Genomic DNA, 20726 nt, shown 5'->3' on the forward strand with positions numbered 1-20726 from the left:
AATTTGAAAAAAAGTATGATGATAATGTATCAATGCTGGTCTATGAATTGTAACAAATGTACCACACTAATGTAAGATGTTAATAGGGAAAGCTGGCTGCAAGGTGTATGGGAACTCTGTACTGTCTTCCCAATTTTTCTGTAAAACTATTTTAAAAATATAAAGCATATTTTTATTTAAAAAACACCCATAAGGATAATATACAATGACAGGATAATGAAGAGGGAAAAAAAAAAAAAAAAAAAAAGACTTGGATTTCTTTGGAACACATAGTCTCTTGTCTCTTTTTATCAATACTATGGAAAAGATGAGGATTTTGTACCAAAGAACTTCAAAAATCATTGAAGGAAAGTAGTCATACACACAATGTATAAAATGTAATTGAGGTGTTCATTATTTATATTCTGTAAATAAAATTATTTTTTTAAAAATTATATCGGTTTCCAAACTTAGTTTCTAAAGACCAAACATTCACCATTGCTAGAATAGGTCATAGTCTACAAAGCTATTTACATCATAAATCACACAAAACTTCAGAACTGCCAAGAACCTTAGATGTATTCTATACCAATGTCCTGGTAAGTGCACTGAAAGAAAGAAATGATTCGCTCAGGGTCAATCTACCAGTTAGAAATAACTTAAAGTCTGGTCTTTCTTTCAACTTCCAATTCTAAGACATTCCCTTACAGGATTAATTCCATTCTGATTACAGAGGTGTCAGATATATCCAATGTTTTAAAATGACATTCAACCATCTACATCCCTACGTGTGTTCTATGTAAGGGCGTGGGGAGGAGTATTTGGATAGGCAAGTGGGGTGGCAGGAAGGGATGGGGAACTCATCAGTGTTATGAACTCCACACGTACATCTTCCTTGCATGTTGTTTTACAAAAAGTTTGTTTATATTTAGTCCCAAACGGTAACTCAAATTATAGAGTAGACAGATTCTGAACTTAGTGCAGTATACATACATGAACTGTATTTAAACTGCCACTACCACACGTAGGTGATATTAGTTCTACTTCTCACTACTGCACCAAGAGGAATGAGAAAAGAATGCACCTCAAGATTATGCTATCACCAAGTACTGTAATTAGAAAGCTAGTGACTTTGAGTTGGCCAGTTAACTTCTGACTGCAAGAATATTTTGGTTCCAGGGTGCCTGGGTGGCTCAGCTGGGTAAGAGTCTGACTCTTGGTTTCTGCTCAGGCCATGACCTCACAGTTTGTGAGTTCAAGCCCCACATTGGGATTTGCGCTGACAGTGTGGAGCCTGCTTGGTATTCTCCCGCTCTCCCTCTCTCTCTACCCTTCACTGCTCACGCTCTCTGTCTCAAAATAAATAAACTTAAAAAAAAAAACCAAACAAGATATTTTAGTTTCTAAAGTAGACTTACAAAATCTAGTATCACTAACCAAGATAAGGCCAGGCTGGTAAGAATTGGGGTAGCCTCAAATAGAAATATGCTGATGAAATGCAAACACTCCCTTTAGGAAATGACTGGTAAAAAGGAGGTTCCAAATGATGCCACAGTGTGGGACACCTGGGGATTCTGTAAAATTGTGCCCTCTTCACAGGCCAACAGCGCATCTGGAAAGTTTTAACAGCACAAAACTAAACTCTTTGGTTTCCCCCATCAGGACAAGTACCTTAGATAAAGAGCCCAGCCAATAATCAATGCACCATCCACATTCATCACAGATCGTTATCTGCACAAGCTCTATCTATCCCAAAGGATAACACACAGACTGTTGGAAAAGCATTCCTTGGTACCAAGGATGGGGGGTTAGGGTTATTAGACAGCTGGTACCACTACTTGCTCCCATTACATGAAAACAAATAGGCCTCTTTCTCTTTTGCTCTAAGTTTAGTACTAAGAGCATGTAATTCAATAAGCTCACTGGAGCAGATAAAGATTAGGATAAACGGTTATCCTCTCTCTAATTCCCCCACTTAATTTAAATGGCCAACTAAAACGAGTGATACAATCTATTTGTACTTGAGAGACGTGTCAATCAGGAAACCCACAATAGGACGGACAAAAATGTTGTTTTCTGGCAAGCAATATATATTTTTGAAGATAAAATGGAAAAAAACACAGATATGAGTGAACAATTTTTATTGAAACCCTCAAAGATTAAAGAGGACCAAATGGTGAGTTTGGGTACCATAACAGAAAATCTCACCTAACTGTACCATCATTCACAGGAATGAACAAACCCAAACACGACAAAATTCAAATTCTCATGTAATTGCTACAAGTGAATGTAAATGAACTAATCATTTTATCATAACCTTTCTTTAATCATACGAAAAAGAAGGGAATTTACATGGCATAACAAAAGATATGCAAAACTTAATGAAAACACAATTCTCTTAATTTCTCAAACTTATTTTTATAGGATGCAGAATGCACTTGAAATGATTAAATGACTTAAGCTGATTCTTTTTTATTGCAAACTGTTTTAACATCAGCTTAACCCCCATGCATGGTATTCAAAAAGAACACAGCTTTTGAATTAGAAAGATCACTCGAGTTAAAATGAGGAATTAAGTATTGAAATTAGGAAAAGGCTGGGGTTTCTTCTGAAAGGAATCTTCAAGTACCAATATGTATAGAGAAAGAATACTAATTTTGGTTACATTTTCCCCCTTACTGTTAAATATACAAACTATAATACCTTTCAAAATAAAATACCCACGTAAGAGAACTTTAATAAGAAACATTCAAACCAGATTTTGGAAAAATCGGAAGCAAGAAATTGACTGGGCCAATAATGTCTTAATTTGTGATTATTCAAACATTTGATGATGTGTCTCCTGCTGCAGAGCCCAGGTTCTCTCCCTTTTGGTCCCTACAGTTAAGAAATAGTTAGTTGTGCTATTGAGACAATCTGTGATCATTTCATTCAGAGAAAAACCTTTTTGCCATACACTGACAGACCAAGGAGGAAGAGAAGGTAGGTGCTCTGAAGAAAACAATTACCAATTTTGAAAAGACAAAAGTGTTGTTGTTGTTGTCGTTTTTCCAAAGGAATGCTGCACCCATTTCACTTCGTATTAGAAATCCAGGTTAAAGGCACTGGGATGTACTCCTCACCTTGAATAGACTCCTCGATTACATCTGACAGCTGCGTCTGCTACTGCAATCAGCCTGCTCGCTGAGTGAGTGACACTTCTTACATAGAAACCTAATGTAAATTAAACAAGTTTGAATCCACTTATAATGTAACTAGTTTTATAAAAATATTCAGAGTTGCTAATAAAGCACCAAGAAAAAGAGAACCTCAGAGAGAGGACTCAGACCCTTTCTACACGGTCACCCCTTTACAGTTTTGTCTAATAGGACCTCCAGAGTGACAACAGTCAGCTTTGACACGTCCTATCTATATAATCTTAGGGATACAGAACATTGCTGTGGTGACTATACCCAAATGCCAATTTCAGTATAAATAGTTAAGAGACGTGTTACGAGATTTCATGGCTTACTCTTAAAAAGGTAAAATAGGTGCAATTTTCCTTTAAGAAAGTCTTTTATTCTGTGACATACCACTAATATTTTGATGTTCCCTTCAGTAAACACTGATATAACTACACTGGGACTACGAAAGAACTGTGAAGTAGCTACGATTATCTACAAATACTGCATTTTTTTCACTTGAATACAGTATTTGTACCTTTAAGAAAACATTGTACAAAAAAATTATATAAATGAAAGCCTCAAAGAAATATCTGTCACTAAATTTTTGAACTGAAGTGACCAAAGACCACTGTAAATGAACACATTTCTAAACATGATGTAAACATAAATGGAGTAATGCAAAACATCAAGGTATTCAAATCTACTATATTGCTATTTTCACCCTTAATGTATCTTTCTACATAGTTTCCTCCTTTTGGAACAGTAATATAAGGGGCAGTACATTATCTTCATAACCTTATGCCATCAAATCAGTTAATACAGATGCTTGACACGTTTAATTATACAAAATCAATTTGTTTCAAGTTACAAAATTAATGTTGATATGTAATTAATGAAAAAAATAAGATGTTAAAAAGATAACTATAAGAATACCCAGATATATGCTGTATTCCCATTTATATAGATCTGATCAATAAAACATCAACACATTCACTTAGATACTGATTTAATCCATGGATCAAGGCCATATTTTCAAAGTATTTTAAGGATGCCAGGACACTGCAAAAGCTGGAGAAACGAGTTGAGGAACAGTATATGCTTGCTAAACAAGAACTATTGTTTCTTTAGCTAGTGAATACCTAGAATAATAAATTTTTACTTCATGATCGCAATCAGGCTCGCAAACACCCAGAAATAGGAATTAAGGGTTTTAAATGTAGTTATAAAGGTCATAAAAAGTCTGATTAGACTGAGGTACATTTACTCAAAATTTTGAGATTCATTAAGTGGCAGCAAACAAAATAATTCCTCAGACAAATGCACATTTTTCAGTATACACATTATTGGGGGAGGGAGGGGAGAAGAATGTGCATTAACTGGTGAAGTCCACCAAGCTGCATATCAATATTCTGTTACACCAAACGCTTTGAAGACCAGGGAAATGTTCTAATATAATTTCAGATCATGATTCATTTGGCTAAAATAGAGCTTAAGGTTGCTTTGCCATATTAAAAGTTTACTACAATAACTTTTCACATAAACATTTAGACTTGAACTCCAGGACTAAATATGGCATGATTATTTTGCTTTTAATCTGTCAAATAGCTAAAAATTGACAATTTAAAAACTACAACAAAGAAAAAGTTGAAGCAGTGTGACTCTTACATCATTGAACCACTTCTAATGGTTAACTGTTAGTATTTAACAAATTCAAAGAGTTAATGAATCCTTGCATTCATTCAGTCTTCTGTGCCTTAGCTAGGATGCATAATTACAAAAGACAGCAGATACTGGTAAAAGCTTCAGGACAGAAAGTGCTTGACGAAGTTACAGTTCTCAAGTGTGTTTGGTGAGAGTATAAGGGCAGATGCGCTGATGAAAACCATTACAAGAAGAGTCAATTCTGTGTTAGAGTTCAAAGATGTCACCTTAAGCAGAAAAAAAGCTTTAATAACGTCTTCTTTGACTTATTAGGCATTTCCAGAGTCTACATCATTAGTGTTGTAATTCTAACAGGACATCTTCATACGGTTATTGTTTGTTTCTATTTCTCTCCTGAAAGAAAAGCACAGAGAATTTTAATAAAATACTATCATTATTTAAAGACTGAAATTATTTGTACTATAATAAAAAGTTACGCAAATACTAATTTGAGTAATTAAAAAAGATTTACTACCTATGCATACTATTGAGGGAGGATTACTACAAACATTTTAAAACAAAGGATTTCAAACAAAAGACCTATATCAAGAGAGCATGACCTTCTCCACGCCCTATTTTCCCGTGAGATTTTAAGGTGAGAATATGAACATCTTTCTAGCCTTTTCACTGAGCTTTTAATGGTGAGGTATTAAGGCCTAAAAGGCCTCTGTGGCAATTTGAACTATTGGCTAGGTAGGGTTATGAGGAAAAGAGATGCATTAAAATGCACTAAAATTGGATTAAGAATTTAGTGTTAATTAAAAAATACTTTGATTCACAAACTTCCTCTATATCATATTCTCATATTCATCATATTGTACTTTTTCATATCAAGAAATCTTTTTTTTTTTTAATGTTTATTTATTTTTGAGACAGAGAAAGAGCATGAACGGGGGAGGGTCAGAGAGAGGGAAGAGACACAGAATCTGAAGCAGGCTCCAGGCTCCGAGCTGTCAGCACAGAACCTGACGTGGGGCTCGAACTCACGGACTGTGAGATCATGACCTAAGCCGAAGTCAGATGCTTAACCGACTGAGTCACCCAGGCGCCCCTAGAAATCTTAATATTTATTAATCATCATTATTAATTCCGTTAAGAAGTTGGAAATCCCTTGAACAAAAGTTAAACTGAGTTATGTTTTCATTTTGTTTACTATCCCAATATATATCTGCAGTACTTCTGTCTGTGAAATAAAGAATGACTGGCATTGTGTATGCCTGTTAAATGTATGCATCATGTAGTTTGCACCACCTTGTAACTCAGTTCTCAAATTTTAGCATTAGAATAATCTGTAAAACTTCTGGAAACAGACTACTGGGCCCCTAATGTGTGAAGCTGAACCTACGAGTTGTAGTTCTAACAGGTTCACAGGTGATCCAGACACTGCTGGTCCAGAGAACACACTTTGAAAAAGACCTGTGTTTAAACACATTATAAAACTTTTTTGTTTTCACTACTCCCATTTTATTTTCCATGAGTAATACATGCTCTATAATAAATATGAATATTCTTTGCAAATGGTCAATTAGTTTCCAATCCTGTGACACCATCAGAAAACTGTATTTTAAATTCCAAAGAGAACTCTGTAAGTTATCTGTTACTAAATTCCTTTCTTTTTAACTTTAATATATTTCTAGAACTTAAGTAACAGTATTTCATACAGAAAGCTAATAAAATAAATGCCCTCCTATATGGTAACTACAAATAAAATCATTTCATACACACATTTCCAGTGGGATACTCTAAAAGTAAATAAAACTTGGGGTGCCTGGGTGGCTCAGTCAGTTAAGCGTCCAACTTCGGCTCAGGTCATGATCTCACGAGTCGTGGGCTCGAGCTCTGCTCAGGCTCTGTACTGACAGCTCAGAGCTTGCAGCCTGCCTCTCTCTCTGCCCCTCCCCTGCTCTCTCTGTTTCTGTCTCTCAAAAATAAATAAAAATGTTAAAAATAAAGTAATTAAATAAAACAAAACGAAAGCACAGAGCTAGCTAAATCCAACAATATGAAGGAAAAAAAAGGGACAAAAAAGAGAATATAGTACCAGGAAGTGTCGTCTGATTGTATACAATCCTTAAAGCTTTTTAAAAAACATCCTAATCGGGGCACCTGGGTGGCTCAGTCGGTTAAATGTCCAACTTCAGCTCAGGTCATGATCTCACGGTCTGTGAGTTCGAGCCTCGCATTGGGCTCTGTGCTGACAGCTCAGAGCCTGGAGCCTGCTTCAGATTCTGTGTCTCCCTCTCTGCCCCTCACCTGCTTGCTTGCTTGCTTTTTCTCTCTCAAAAATAAATAAAACATTAAAAAAATAAAATAAATAAAAAACAGCCTAATCATAAAGTTCAGTTCTAAACTAAAGAAAACAAATAGATTTGTGTGAAAAATTTTGAAGCCTGCTTTAATTAGCCAGATATAAAAGCTACAGAAATTTATCAACTCCATGAAGAACCTTCAAACTACAGGAAAAAAAAAGTCACTATTTATTTTTTTATTTTTTTAAATTTTTTTTAACGTTTATTTATTTTTGAGACTGAGAGAGACAGAGCATGAACGGGGGAGGGGCAGAAAGAGAGGGAGACACAGAATCGGAAGCAGGCTCCAGGCTCTGAGCCATCAGCCCAGAGCCTGACGCAGGGCTCGAACTCACGGACCGTGAGATCGTGACCTGAGCTGAAGTCGGACGCTTAACCGACTGAGCCACCCAGGCACCCCAAAAAATCACTATTTAAGGATAAGTTAGACAAAGGGAAATTTAATTCAAGGGAGATGATCAGCTATAGCAATAAGGATCGTGTGTTATTTAAAATAGAAGTTAGAGATACTATTTCAGTTTCAACTGTAATCAACTATGCACTTTAGCTGAATCAAATTTAAAATATACAAATTACATACGTATTACAAGATAGCTATGTATGTAATGTGTAACTTCTAACTCAGTGGCCAGGAAAAGAGGAAAATAAAAAAAAAAAAAACAAACACATACATCAATACAACAGGACAGAAGGGTTGAGGGGAGAGCCTGAATGAACTAGATTTAATTAGAAAGTACAAAATAAGACAGCAGAAATATACATTTATAATCAAGCATCAAAAACTCTGTTCTTCAATGAAAATATAAATAACAGTTCAGATTTTTCAAAAATCCAGTTATATATGATTTACAAGAAAACAACCTAAAACATAAGGTCACAAAGTTAAAAGTAATGAAAAGACATATGACAACACAAACCAAATAAAGACTGATACAACGATATTAGTACCAGACAAAACTCATTTGAAGGCAAAAACCACTGTTGGGAGACAAAACGGTCACTCGATACTAAATAACAGATATTTTTAAAATAAGCTGCAATAATATTAAACTAAAAAAACAACTTTACATATATTAAAAGTTGCCAGAATTATAAAGAAAATTTGACAGGTTTCTCATTATAGCAGGAGAATTCAACACACTTCTCTAAGTAACTGGTAAAGCACATATATTAGTAAAAATACAGAGTGAATATACATGCTACAGAAAACCAAACCAATTATAGGGTACACACAGAACAACCACAGAAGGGGACTACATGCTAGACCAGAAAGCAAATCTCAATAAATACCAGGGTCTATGTCATGCACCATCACATTTTCTGACATCAGTTTTAGGAGCAAAACAGATTAACAAAAAACCTTAACCACATCTGGAAATTCTAAAACCACTCCTAAAAAAATCTCCAAAAAAATCATAATGGAAATTCAAAAATTTTTACATCAGTACAATAATGAAAATGCTTAGTCTAAGTCCCAACAAACACTTAGAAATTTACACATGTAGAACTTTAAAAAAAAAGAGAAAGTCTGAAAAGTAATGAGCTCATCATCCAACTCAATCTGTTAGGAAATGAGTAATAAGCCCCCAAAAGTAGACGGAATAAAATAGGATAGCAGCAGAAAATAATGAAACGGAAAACAAGAATAAAGAGAACCAGAGAATAAAAACTGGGTGTTTGGAGGGGGAAATCTATTAGTGTTTGGGAGAAAAAAAAACTACCAAGAGAAAAAAAATCTCTGGAAAGACTGATTTAAAAAGAAGATACATTACTAGCAAAAGACTGATACAACTAAAAAATAAAAATACCATTAATGCCAATATGAAAAAAAGGCTTAAGACAAAACAACCTCCTAAAAGTACAATTTATATACATACAATTTACCAAACTAAACTCAAGAATAAGTAGAAAACCTGAAGAGACTTGTAATAAAGGACTTTAATCAACAATTAAAAATCCACCCCCAAAAAACCCCACCAGTCTCACATGTTAAGTGTGTGTGTGTAATTACACCCCAACATTGGGCTTGAACTCACAACCCCAAGATCAAGAGCCACATGCTCTTCTGACTGAGCCAGTCAGGTGCCTCCAAGCTCACATAGTTTTAGATGTGCATTTAATTAACTGTCCCAGAACTGATAACTCTAAACTTACACCAACTATTCCAGAGACTAGAAAAAGGGGGAATATTTCCTGACATATTCTGAGGTTAGCAATACTTTGATACTAACAGTATCAGGAGAAGCATGAAAAAACTGTCTCACGAGGATCTCCTAAGGGCTGTTTTGCTGGTAATAGACTAGGGGAGCAAAGGTGAGAACAGGAAAGGCAGAAAGGCTAGCACAGTAATAATCCAGTACGATAATAGCTCTTAGGCAGGGCTGGAAGATGCAGAGCTAGTGAAGAGCTTGGATTCCAGATACGTTTTGAAAGCAGAGCTGACAAGTTACTTACTGATAGACTGATTAGACGTGAAGTGAGAAAGAGAAGTTTCACAAATGAGTCCAGCATTGTTGGCCTCAACAACTGGCAGGGCAGTGGTGCCCTATACAGAGATAGAGAAGGTTTGGGGCAGGCAAACAGCGTTATATTAAATTTAAGATGCTTATTAGACAACTGTGAGAAGATGTCAAACAGGCAACTGGATACATGGGTTTGGAGATAAGAGGAAAGGTTCAGGGTGAGTATACAAATTTGGAAGTCCTTAGCATGGAAAAAATTCCACCAACAAAACGCAGGTCTTCCTGAATATGGTCAACACCACCTCGGCTTTAAGACAACAAAACAAAACAACCACATTTACATTAACAAGATCTAGAACTGCACCTGACACTGTTAATATTAAACAAATACTTGAATATAATGAGATATCTATGGGCATGCTATCAGCTATAGACCACTAGAAAAATGAGACTAAGTGATGCTGAGCTATCAGTGATAGCTGGATAGAGGGAGAAAGGAAACCCAAATCATTCAAAGGAAGCCATGGTCCAGTACACCTACAGGACTATGTCTTTAGTGATAGTTCAGAAGAAGGCACTTAAACATATACACTCTTTAGGACACAATCCCAAAGTGACTCACAGAATTTTTATTCTTAATGATTGACAATTCAAAAAATAAGTTGTAGAGGAATGCCTTCTCCTCTCCTTTTCCATTAACAGAGCTAGGCCTCAAACAGGCAGATTCGGAGATTAGAGGGCTTTGAGTCTGGTATAGGGCTTCTTCCCCACCTTGAAGTGAGTAGACACTGGAGACCAACATATGATCCTAAGGTCAAGATCCACAAGTTGGCATGTGGAGATGAGCTCCAGGAGGAAGGTTACTTGCCAACCCATGTCTTTTTGTTAAACCATGAGTTTCACAGATGAGCTAAGACATCTCTACCTAGGAAACAGCTTGAAAACAAAATTTTCTTCAGTTTTCTGAGAGAGGCCAACAGCTTGCCTTTAACCTTAGAGATAAATGACTTACTTCCTTTTAATCACTGGTAGGTTTATCATTATAAGCAATATTTCAGTAACCAGACCTGAGGTTTAAAAAGCCACAAGGGAAAAAGTAAATGTGTATCTAAGACGCCACACCATCCAAAAAGTAAATGAGAAAAAGCACTAGGAACACAAGTAGAGTAACACAGAACTGCAAAAGGAACCAGTGAATACCTGGAAGGAAAAAAAAAGAAAAAGCAGGCAGGCAGGCACTTGAGACCCAAATGCAAAAAGACAAACACCTTTGTTTACGTTAAAAATCTAATTTTCAAACTGAATATTTCAGTAGATGAATTAAAGGGGAAAATGGTCACAGCCTCATTTAGAAAGTAGAATATTAAGTCTAAGAAATATCTCAAATTACAAATCAGAAAAAAAGAGCTGGAAATCACAAAGAAAAAAAAAATTAGAGAACTGTAGAGATCTAAGACAAAAGGAATATTCTAGAAGTAAGAAAAAGAACAAACACAAGAGCTGAATAAATAACAAAAAATTTCACAAATTCTTTAATACTCTTTCCTGCATGAGGTGGAGCTTGCTTTTCCTTCTTTAAAGTGTAGACTGCAAATGTCCATCAACTGATGAACAGATAAAGATGTCACACACACACACACACACACACACACAATGGAATATTAGTCATCAAAAAATAAAATTTTACCATTTGTAACAACATGGATGGAGCTAGAATGTACTATGGTAAGCAAAATAAGTCAAAGAAAGACAAAGATATGATTTCACTCTTATGTGGAATTTAAAAAATAAAACCGATGAACATATGGGAAGGAGGGGGAAAAGAGAAGAGCAGTAAACAAGAGACTCTTAACTATAAAGAACTAAGGGTTGATGAAGGTAGGTAGGTGGGAGATGGCTAGATGGACGATGGGCATTAAGGAGGGCACCTGTGATGAGCACTGTGTGTTGTATGTAAGTGAGGAATCACTTTAATTCTACTCCTGAAACCAATACTGCACTGTATGTTAACTAAAATTTAAATTAAAAACATAAAATAAAGTGTGGGGCTAGACATACTGACTTGCTTCTAAGAACACCATATGCAAAAGGAGAAAAGGGACATTTACATTAGAGAAACCTAGCAGATACAACCTTAACCAAGCAATCAAAATTAGTATCACAATAAGTTACATACGATCAGATGAGAAGGATGTATCACTTACGTAGTACTCTTCCCATAAACTCAGTCTAATCATGGCAAAGCATTAGGCAAACCAACATTGAAAGACACCTTATAAAACACCTGACCAGTAACGTCTTCAAAAGTGTTAAAGCCATGAAAGACATAGAAACTGTCATAGCTTAGAGAAGATTAAGGAGACATAAAAACTGAATACAAAACTGGTTTTCCAGATCTTGAATAGAAAAACTGGGAAAAGTGGGGAAATCTGGAAAAGCGTATGTTTGGATAAACATACTATGATTATGTAACATGTCAATATTAGGAGAAACTACATACAGAGAAACATCCTATATTATCTCTGTAACATTTCTGTAAATCTAAAAATTACTTCCAAATGTTTAAAAAATCAGAGTGAAAAGTTAGAAAAATACAACTCCCAAATACATTAAGTATCATATTGGTGCAGTAATATGAAATACATAGATATTCTACAGAGTACTGTTAATTTTAATGGTTTGCCCAGCTTCTCTTTTTATTGTTTACGAGAGGGTTAAATTCTGCCCCAAAGTTAAAACCAGTGAATTATCAGACTTAAATAAAAAAGAGGGACACGTTCCAAAAAAAGACAAGATTTTAGATGTACAATGACTGTAGTTAAAATATGTAATAGATTCAATTCTTCAGAAGGAAAATTAATTATTTACCAGAGTTAAAATCTACTCAGACTGGTTTACACAACTGAAAAATTTCACACTAGAGAGTAGATCAAGGGCAATAACAGATGGATAAAAGCCCCAGCTGTTCAAAAGCCTGTACATTTGTCCAGATCCATTAAAGTGTTTTAATACTGAGATAAGCTTCTGACCTGCACTGTCCCAAAAACATGATCATTTTGCAGTAAGAAAGCAAAACACAAAAAATATAAAGGAAATAGATCAATTCTGTACTGTAAAATAAAATCAAAATTAAAAAAAAAATCATCAAGGGAAAAGAGAATGATTATGCTTTGGAGGCTCTGTTCTACAAAGCCAAATCTTTGATTTTTTTAATGTTTCCATGTACGTGAGACTTAACATTCTTGATCCCCTGCATGACCACACTATAATAAAAAACTGCTTTAAGAGATTCCAGTGCCCAAGTTTGCATTTATAAAATAAAGAAATATTTCAGGTTTGAAAAAAAAGAACAGATGCAGTCTAATAATTTATAATCAATTTATCCGTACCAACCAAAGATCAAGTAATCTCAAAGTGTACTATAAAATGAAAGAGTTAGGAGTAAGTTCAAATAGTGAAAAGTGGTGGACAACAGTCATAGCATACGTTAGTTTAGGTCCAAATGAGAGTAAGAATATGATTCTAGGAAGCCTTAGAACTAACTCATGTGTTTGAACTGTGATTTAGTTTCAGCAAAATAACATCACTCACTACACTAACTTTTTTGTTTATGTGTAGTCTTATTTTGGTTTTAGAGTTTTCACTTAATTTCACATTTAAGCCACACTATATTAAAATTAAAATCACACACAAAAAAGAAGCATAAGAAAAAATAAAATGGTCTCTATTTACAGACACTGTGACTGTCAGCCAGAAAATCCTAAGGATGTTCTATTAGAACTCCTAGAACTAATAGATGAATTTACAAAGGTCAGAAGATACAAAATATTTCTATAAACCAGCAGCAAACAACTGGAAAGTAAAACTGAAATTACCAATTACATTAAAAAAAATACCAAAATTAAGTTAAATATATATATACACACACACACACACAAACACACACACACGCACACATACATACACACACACATATAAAATAAATTCTTCAAGAGACATGTAGGTCCTCAATACTGAAAAATATAAAACTGAGAGAAATTAATTATGTTTGTCCAAGCAGATTAAATTCCATAAAGAAAGGGCTATTTATCTTTAGTGGCTTACTAGTAACCCTTGGTATATATCTGCTGGAATGAATAAGGGATCCCAGTTAAGAAAAAACCATACAGGAACTAAATACATGGTGATATAGGTTGACCAGAATACAAGATGTAGATGTGTGCTAGTAGATTCCTCACACAAAATGGCTGATCTGGGGACCCAGGAACAGAGGGTCTTAAAGCCAAATAAAAGGAATCCACACACAATTCTATTTTGGAATCAGAGTTTGGTCTGTTTACAATAAAATGAAAAAAATAAAATTAGTACATTCCAGACTTTTAATTCAAAAGTGGAATTGTTAACTAGTAGCTTTTTGTTACCTTAGTTATTTTATTATATATCCTATTATCTTTCCTCCATTCCCTTTTGTTATTTCAAATGCAAAACAGAACACATCAGTATTGAATATGTAATGTCTAAGAGTTGAAATGCCTTTCTATAAGTTCAAAGTTTTCTGTCAAGAGGCAGTGAAGTGAGTTTCACTCAGAAATTAGAGTGCAATATAGCAAGTCAATTTCTAAATTAAGAAATTGCACGTACAATTTTTAAAATAAATCATTAAGTAAACTGGAAAGATAATTCAACAATTTAAGTTACTTCCTGAAACTTAAACAAGATAATTCGTATCACCTAAACACGTATGTTCATGAAGTAATAATGTATTTGCTGCTGAAGAAAAATAAGTGAAATACCCATCAAATTTAATGATGACTGTTCATACTGTAATAGGTATGAAAGAAGTATCTCCCAAAGATCTAGCATGAACCCAGTGAACTACAGATAGTTCATTTACTAAACTTCCAAGATTCTTAACCAGCACTGGAACAAAAATACAGCCACTATTAACTCTCCTATGGCGCAAGAACCTTAATCTGAGAAAAAAATAAAAACAAATCAGTACTCTAAAATGTTAATCAGAGCACGTCGTTTCCCCAACTCTGGCTTACAAAGACTATTTACCAAGTGCAAAACACAGTATTACTACACTTAAAACTGTATCATCTTGACTATACAAAAATACCACTCAATATTTTATCAGAGAATTACTTAAAAACGTAATATAAAAAGTTTATAGTATTGGGGTGACTGGCTGGCTCTGTCAGTAGACCCATGAATCTTAATCTCAGGGTCGTGAATTCAAGCCCCACGTTGGGCATGGAGCCTAATTAAAAATTAAAAGAAAGCTTATGGTATCCAGTGTGACACATCTTGTGCCAAAAACTATTTTCCAAAGAAATATTATTCTTCAAATTTGATAGTAAAGATGAAAGGAAAAGCAAAATTTTGTTTCTGTTAATCATAATCAACTCACTCAGTATAAAAGAAGTCCATCCATAAAAAAGTTTACCAAAAGGTAGATGAGAACAGACTTCGACTAATTCTTGATCTTAAAGAACTAGAATTCGATTAATGGGAAAGCATTAAACTAAATGTTCTACTTGAGAAAAAGATGCATAGAACTGTCAGAGAAATGTTCACTGTTGTCACAGGTAGTGTTACTGTTGAAGTGACTTCTTATATATTAACAAAAAATTTGGTTACTTTGAGACAGACTATCATCTCATCTCAGAATCAAAATTATTCCCATTATGAAAAATATTATTGGAGGTACTAAAATTTGCTCTTTCAAAATAACTAACAATATACAATGGTATACATGAGCAAAATGCATAGAAGATTCTAGAAATTAAAACAATTTAATAGGGATTTTATTATCATTATGTCCTGCTTGTTTTGGCATAAACTGCGGGTCTTCATCTGTTTCTGAGAGGACAGGTAAATGCCTTATTTAGGAAGTCACCTCAAAGTTACAGGCAATTGAAAACTCTAATTTCTACAGGGAAATAAAACTAAAAATTTCACTTGGGATTAGGTTTCCTGATAAGGATTTATAACCAAAGAATATCTAGTAGGATCTAAATGACTCACATTCAAGTACAGCAGAAGTAATATTTCAATAAAAAGATTATCTAAATAGTCAAAAGTAGATTCTACTGCTGTGCAGATTACTCATATTTATCTGTACAAATATACTCAGAACATTATTAGTTCTTTGTTTTCTTTCTCTTATTTTGCAATAAACTAGCTTTATCATTAGAAGTAATATATACAAATAGCAAGTTCAAATAAAAAGTAAGCTCCTGTACCCACCTCTAGCCCCTTCTAAGTTCCTCCTATGGGTCGCCACTGTAACTTTAAGTAGCATACTAACACATAAATTTCTTGTTCTTTCAATGCAAACACTATCAATTCCCATTGTATATGATAAGTAATGTATTACAGTGGACGTGTTATATTCTCCTTCTCTTCCCCCCCCCTTACACTAGAAGCCACACTATTTTTAGTTTTAGTGACTGTCTTTATGACTTTAAATAATATGCTTGAGGCACAATTGCTTGATATATCATCTTTAAACAATAATCTGTTACCTTCAGATGAGAAAAACAGTGCATTTATTTACCCTTCCTCAATTCTTTCTCTCCTTCTATTCCATCTCATAACATTTTGTTCTAACTATAATTAAATCTTTTATATACTATTGTCCATTTCTACAAATGGGAAAAACAATCAGCAGCATTTATTATGTAACTTGAATAACGGAGTACAGAGTTCCTAAATAAAAAAAGTACAGCAATTTAAACCAATAAATAAAAATTCAATGACATTCAAACTTTCCCAAAGGAAAGAGATTCTTCAAAGCATTTACTCCTTCAACAAATATTTAATCAGCTACTATGTGCCAGTCATTAGGTGCTAGGGATTCAGCAGAGAACAAAAGCAAGCCCTGCTCTCACAGAACTTATGTTCTGTGAACATGATTACTTAGAAACTTTTTATTTTCTTTTAGTTAGAATTTTATTTTCTTTTTAGCTTCCTTCACTTCTCCAAGGTCAGTGGTTCCCCACTGAGGGCTCATTTCATCTGTCAGGCTTTAAAGACCACAGTGGAGATGCTTATAGTCCTGAGATACACTACATACAATGAAGACCTGTCTGATACATAGAGTCTGCCCCTGCTGAGAGATACTTGTTCTAGTATAACCAGTTACCAGGTATTATCTTTCTTGAATACCTTTTTCATTCTGCTAAAAAACCTCTTCAGGTTACCTTCTCATGAAGGATATGCGGCTACTCTTGTACACCTGAAATTCTCTTTAGTTTGCGTTTCCCCTTCACTGATATAATGGGACACTGACCTTAAGAATATAATTCTATATACCCCATTCCCCTCTACTCTAAGATTTTCCATAGGAGTATCCAGAGTTGTAGATGGAAAAATTCTGATAGTCTGATTCTCCTTCCCTTGTAGAAGGCAGTTTGTCTTTTGCTCAGGAAGTTCAAGATTTTTTCTTTATCCTATCTTTAATTCTTTTCAATTGGAAATAATGCTGCTAGTCACTCAGCTTGAGCCCATTCCCACTGAAAACATACAACCTTTGGCTCTGGGCATTTTTCTCTAACCATTCTTCCCTTTGATGGTTTTTTTCCTATACTCTTTCAACACTCCTTTAGAAAGACAGTGGGCGTCCCCTCTTTCCATCACTTGTTTTTACCTTTTGTATTTTTCATCTCTATTACTCCACATATGGAAATTTCTTTGATTTGAAACTCCAGATAAACTAGCTCTAAAACATGAGCATTTATTTTACTACCTGCTTGCTTGCTGTATTGTTTTTATTTTGACATTCGTATTTCTCATTTCCAAAAACATTTTCTGGCTTTCTTTTCTTTTTACATATGAATCCTAAGAACAAAATAAATTTTGTTTTATATTTTAAATTATCTTCTGTTCCTGAATCCTTTTAGTGAGTTTGCCTTGGTTGTTCTGCCATTAAGCTTGACTTTAATAAAATATTTTGGTATCAAAAGTATGTGTTAAAATATTAAGAATGAAGAATGAGGCAAATACTATGATAATTAGCACGGATTTCTCTTCCAGTTTTAAGTTTCACCAATATCCCTTAGTTTAGAAGAGACAGCATGACTTTCTAAGTATTATACAACCTGACAGGATGTCTAGCAGGCTCCTCCACTGAGTGCTTTGCTGGCAAGACAACCTGGGGAATTCCTCTGTTGTCAAAATAACCACAAACAAACAAACAAACAAACAAAAGTCAATTAAAGACCCAGTGATGAGAAGATGGACTTAGCTTCTTAAAATCCTTCTTTTATCATAAGTAGGCCTAAGAACTTAAATAAAAACATGAACACTAGAAAGAGAAATGAAAGTTATAATAACCACAGACCCAAATGTAAAATTTAAAACTAGTAAGTCCCTGAAAAAGTGTAAGAAAAAATCTTCCCAAACCAGGGAAAGGCAAAGATTTGAGGTCAGATTAGTATAAGCTTTCTAAAACTGTTCTTACTATTTAAAATTATTTTGGCTAATTCTATTTTGGCTATTTTAGCTTCTCTACCAGATCTTATACTAGAAAAAAGAAAAAAAATGGCAAAAAGGACAGTGAGAATCAACTTATAATAGTATTGTGGTTATATACCCTTATCCTTAGGAAATAGACACTATACTTTTTGGGGAGTAAAGAGCCATGATATAGGGAACTTACTCTCAAATTTATGAAAAAAGCAAACAGGGAAGAACACTAATAGGTGAATCTGGATAAAAGGCATGTGTGTGTTTCACATATTATTCTTATTCTTCCAAATAAATTAAAAATTATGTCCAAATAAAAAGAAGGAAAAAGATTCACACATACAGCTGCATGTAGCTATAGTTCAATCAATTCTACTCTATCATTATGGCACCAATATATTTTGGTTATTTTCCTGATGATAAACATTTAGGTTGTTCCCAGTCTTTTTACTATTATCTACATTCTTGTGTGTCTTCTGATGTATTTAGGAAGTTTCTCTTAGCTATGTATGTGTGTGTGCGTGCATGTGTGTACACAAAGAACTGAATTATAAAATATATGAAATTTTGTTCAGCTTTACAAAAAAATGCAAAATTACTTCCCTACATGGCTGTTATCAATTTAATGGTCCTATCTCCAGCTGTAGAAGAGCTTTTGTTGACCTACAGTCTAATACCTGATACTATCAAATTTCTCAATTTCACCAAATAAATGGATATAAAAATTTTTTTCATTATACTCCTGATTTGTATTTCCCTAATAAGACTGAGTATCTTTTCATATACTTTTTAGCCATATTTGTTTCAATCTATCTTTTGCCCATTTTTCAACTGGGTTCATCTTTTTTCTTAAACTGATTCACAGGAGTTCTTTCTACATTCTTGATACTAACTAATCTTTGGTCATTTATGTCCAAATTCCTCCTAGGGCCTTACATGTCTTTCTACCCTTAAAGCATCTTTTGATGAACAGATTTTTTTTTTTTTTTTTTAAGTAGACTCCATGCTCAACATGACGCTTGAACTCACGACCCTGAGATCAAGAGCTGCATTCTCTGACTGAGGAGCCCCTTGATGAACAGATTTTAAACTGGTCAAATTTCATCAATCTTTTCTTTTATAATTAGTGCTATTCTGGGTCTTAAGAAACCCTACTTTACCCAAAGACTGAAGAATTTGCATCTGGGAAAATGTGACCTCCACATATCAGCTTTGAAGAATTTCAGCAAAACACAAGACAGATGGGGTCATGTTAAAAGAGAACACTAAACAATGACTTGCAAATCCTTTTCTTTAACAAATAAAATGGGCATACCAAGTAAAAAAAAAAAAATTCTAGCAAAACACCACTAATTTCTCCTTTTTGATGGAGCCAAGGAGGACCTACAATGGAGGGGGAACACATCCTTTATCACTGGGTTGCCAAGCGTATTTAAAAGCAGTTATGCTGGAAAGCTAAAGTGTAAGCACAACATTATCTAAGAGAAAATCTACAAATGAAAATTTACACATTCCTGCTGGACAAGGGATAACAGCACCAGGAAGAAAACTGGGCAAGGACACGTGATACCCCAAATGCAAAACAGTCAATAAACAGAGAAAACAGTTTCCCCGACATGGCTGTTTCAAACTCAAAGAAAAGTTAAATTTCACCCATTAGCATATTCATTGTACTGGCTCACCCTTCTCACTCTTCACAGGCTGATGAATCATTTGACTGGTAAAGTTAACAATCAACAGGATTCTCCTGTCTCCACATTTGCAGCAGGAAGAGAATGTGAAACTAACACTAAACATTAAAAGGAAGAAAGGAAAAAAAAAACAATAACCCTGTTTTGGAGCAAATACCTGACCTGGATGATCCTCTTCCAGGTTCAATGATGACAGAAAAAGGTCAAAATGAGTCTTAAAATATCATTTCACAAAAAAGGATACTAATAAAACTACAATGAATCAAACTAAAAAGCTTCTGCACAGCAAAGGAAATCATCAACAAACTAAAAGGTAGCTTACTGAATGGGAAAAGAGATTTACAAATGACAGTTCCAATTAGGAGTTAAGGACATGAGTGAACATTTTTCCAAAGACATGGCCAACAGACAAGAAAACATGCTCAATATCACTAATCAGTAGGGAAATGTAAATCAAAACCACAATGAAATCTCACCTCACACCTGTCAGAATGGCTAGCATCAAAACAAAAAATAACAAGTACTGGAGAGTGTTTAGAGAAAAGGGAAACATTGTGCAGTGTTTGGGCAAATGGGAATTGGTGTAGCCACTGTGGAAAACAGTATGGAGGTGCCTCAAAAAATTAAAAATAGAAACACCATACAATCCAGTAATCCCACTTCTGGGTATTTAACCAAAGAAAACAAAACCACTAATTTAAAAATATATATAACACCCCTAGGTTTATTGCTGCAATATTTATAAGAGCAAAATATGCAAGCAATGCCAAGTGTCTATCAATGGATGAATGGATGAAGAAAGATGTGGTGTATATACATACATGCACAATGGGACTTTACTTAGCCATTAAAAAAAAATGAAATCTTGCCACATGTGGTAACATGGATGAACCTAGAAGGTATTATGTTAAGTGAAATAAGTCAGACAGAGAAAGACAAATACCATAT

The 20726-nt window shown here is 34.4% G+C and overlaps 1 protein-coding gene across 3 annotated transcripts in view; it reads right to left on the reverse strand.

Annotated features, from left to right (window-relative positions):
• Positions 1-2105: 2105 nt before the first annotated feature.
• YTHDF3 (YTH N6-methyladenosine RNA binding protein F3) overlaps positions 2106-20726 on the reverse strand; it is a 40638-nt gene continuing 22017 nt past the window's right edge. For all 3 annotated transcript variants that reach the window (XM_086695112.1, XM_086695111.1, XM_086695113.1), the window contains one exon: positions 2106-5198. In XM_086695112.1, the coding sequence (XP_086551238.1) occupies positions 5175-5198 (24 nt within the window). In that variant the 3' untranslated portion in view covers positions 2106-5174. The remainder of the gene's footprint in view (positions 5199-20726) is intronic.

The sequence above is a fragment of the Puma concolor genome, chromosome F2 (assembly GCF_028749965.1).
Source record: "Puma concolor isolate L17-30 chromosome F2, mPumCon1.1.hap2, whole genome shotgun sequence".
NCBI classification, from domain to species: domain Eukaryota; kingdom Metazoa; phylum Chordata; class Mammalia; order Carnivora; family Felidae; genus Puma; species Puma concolor.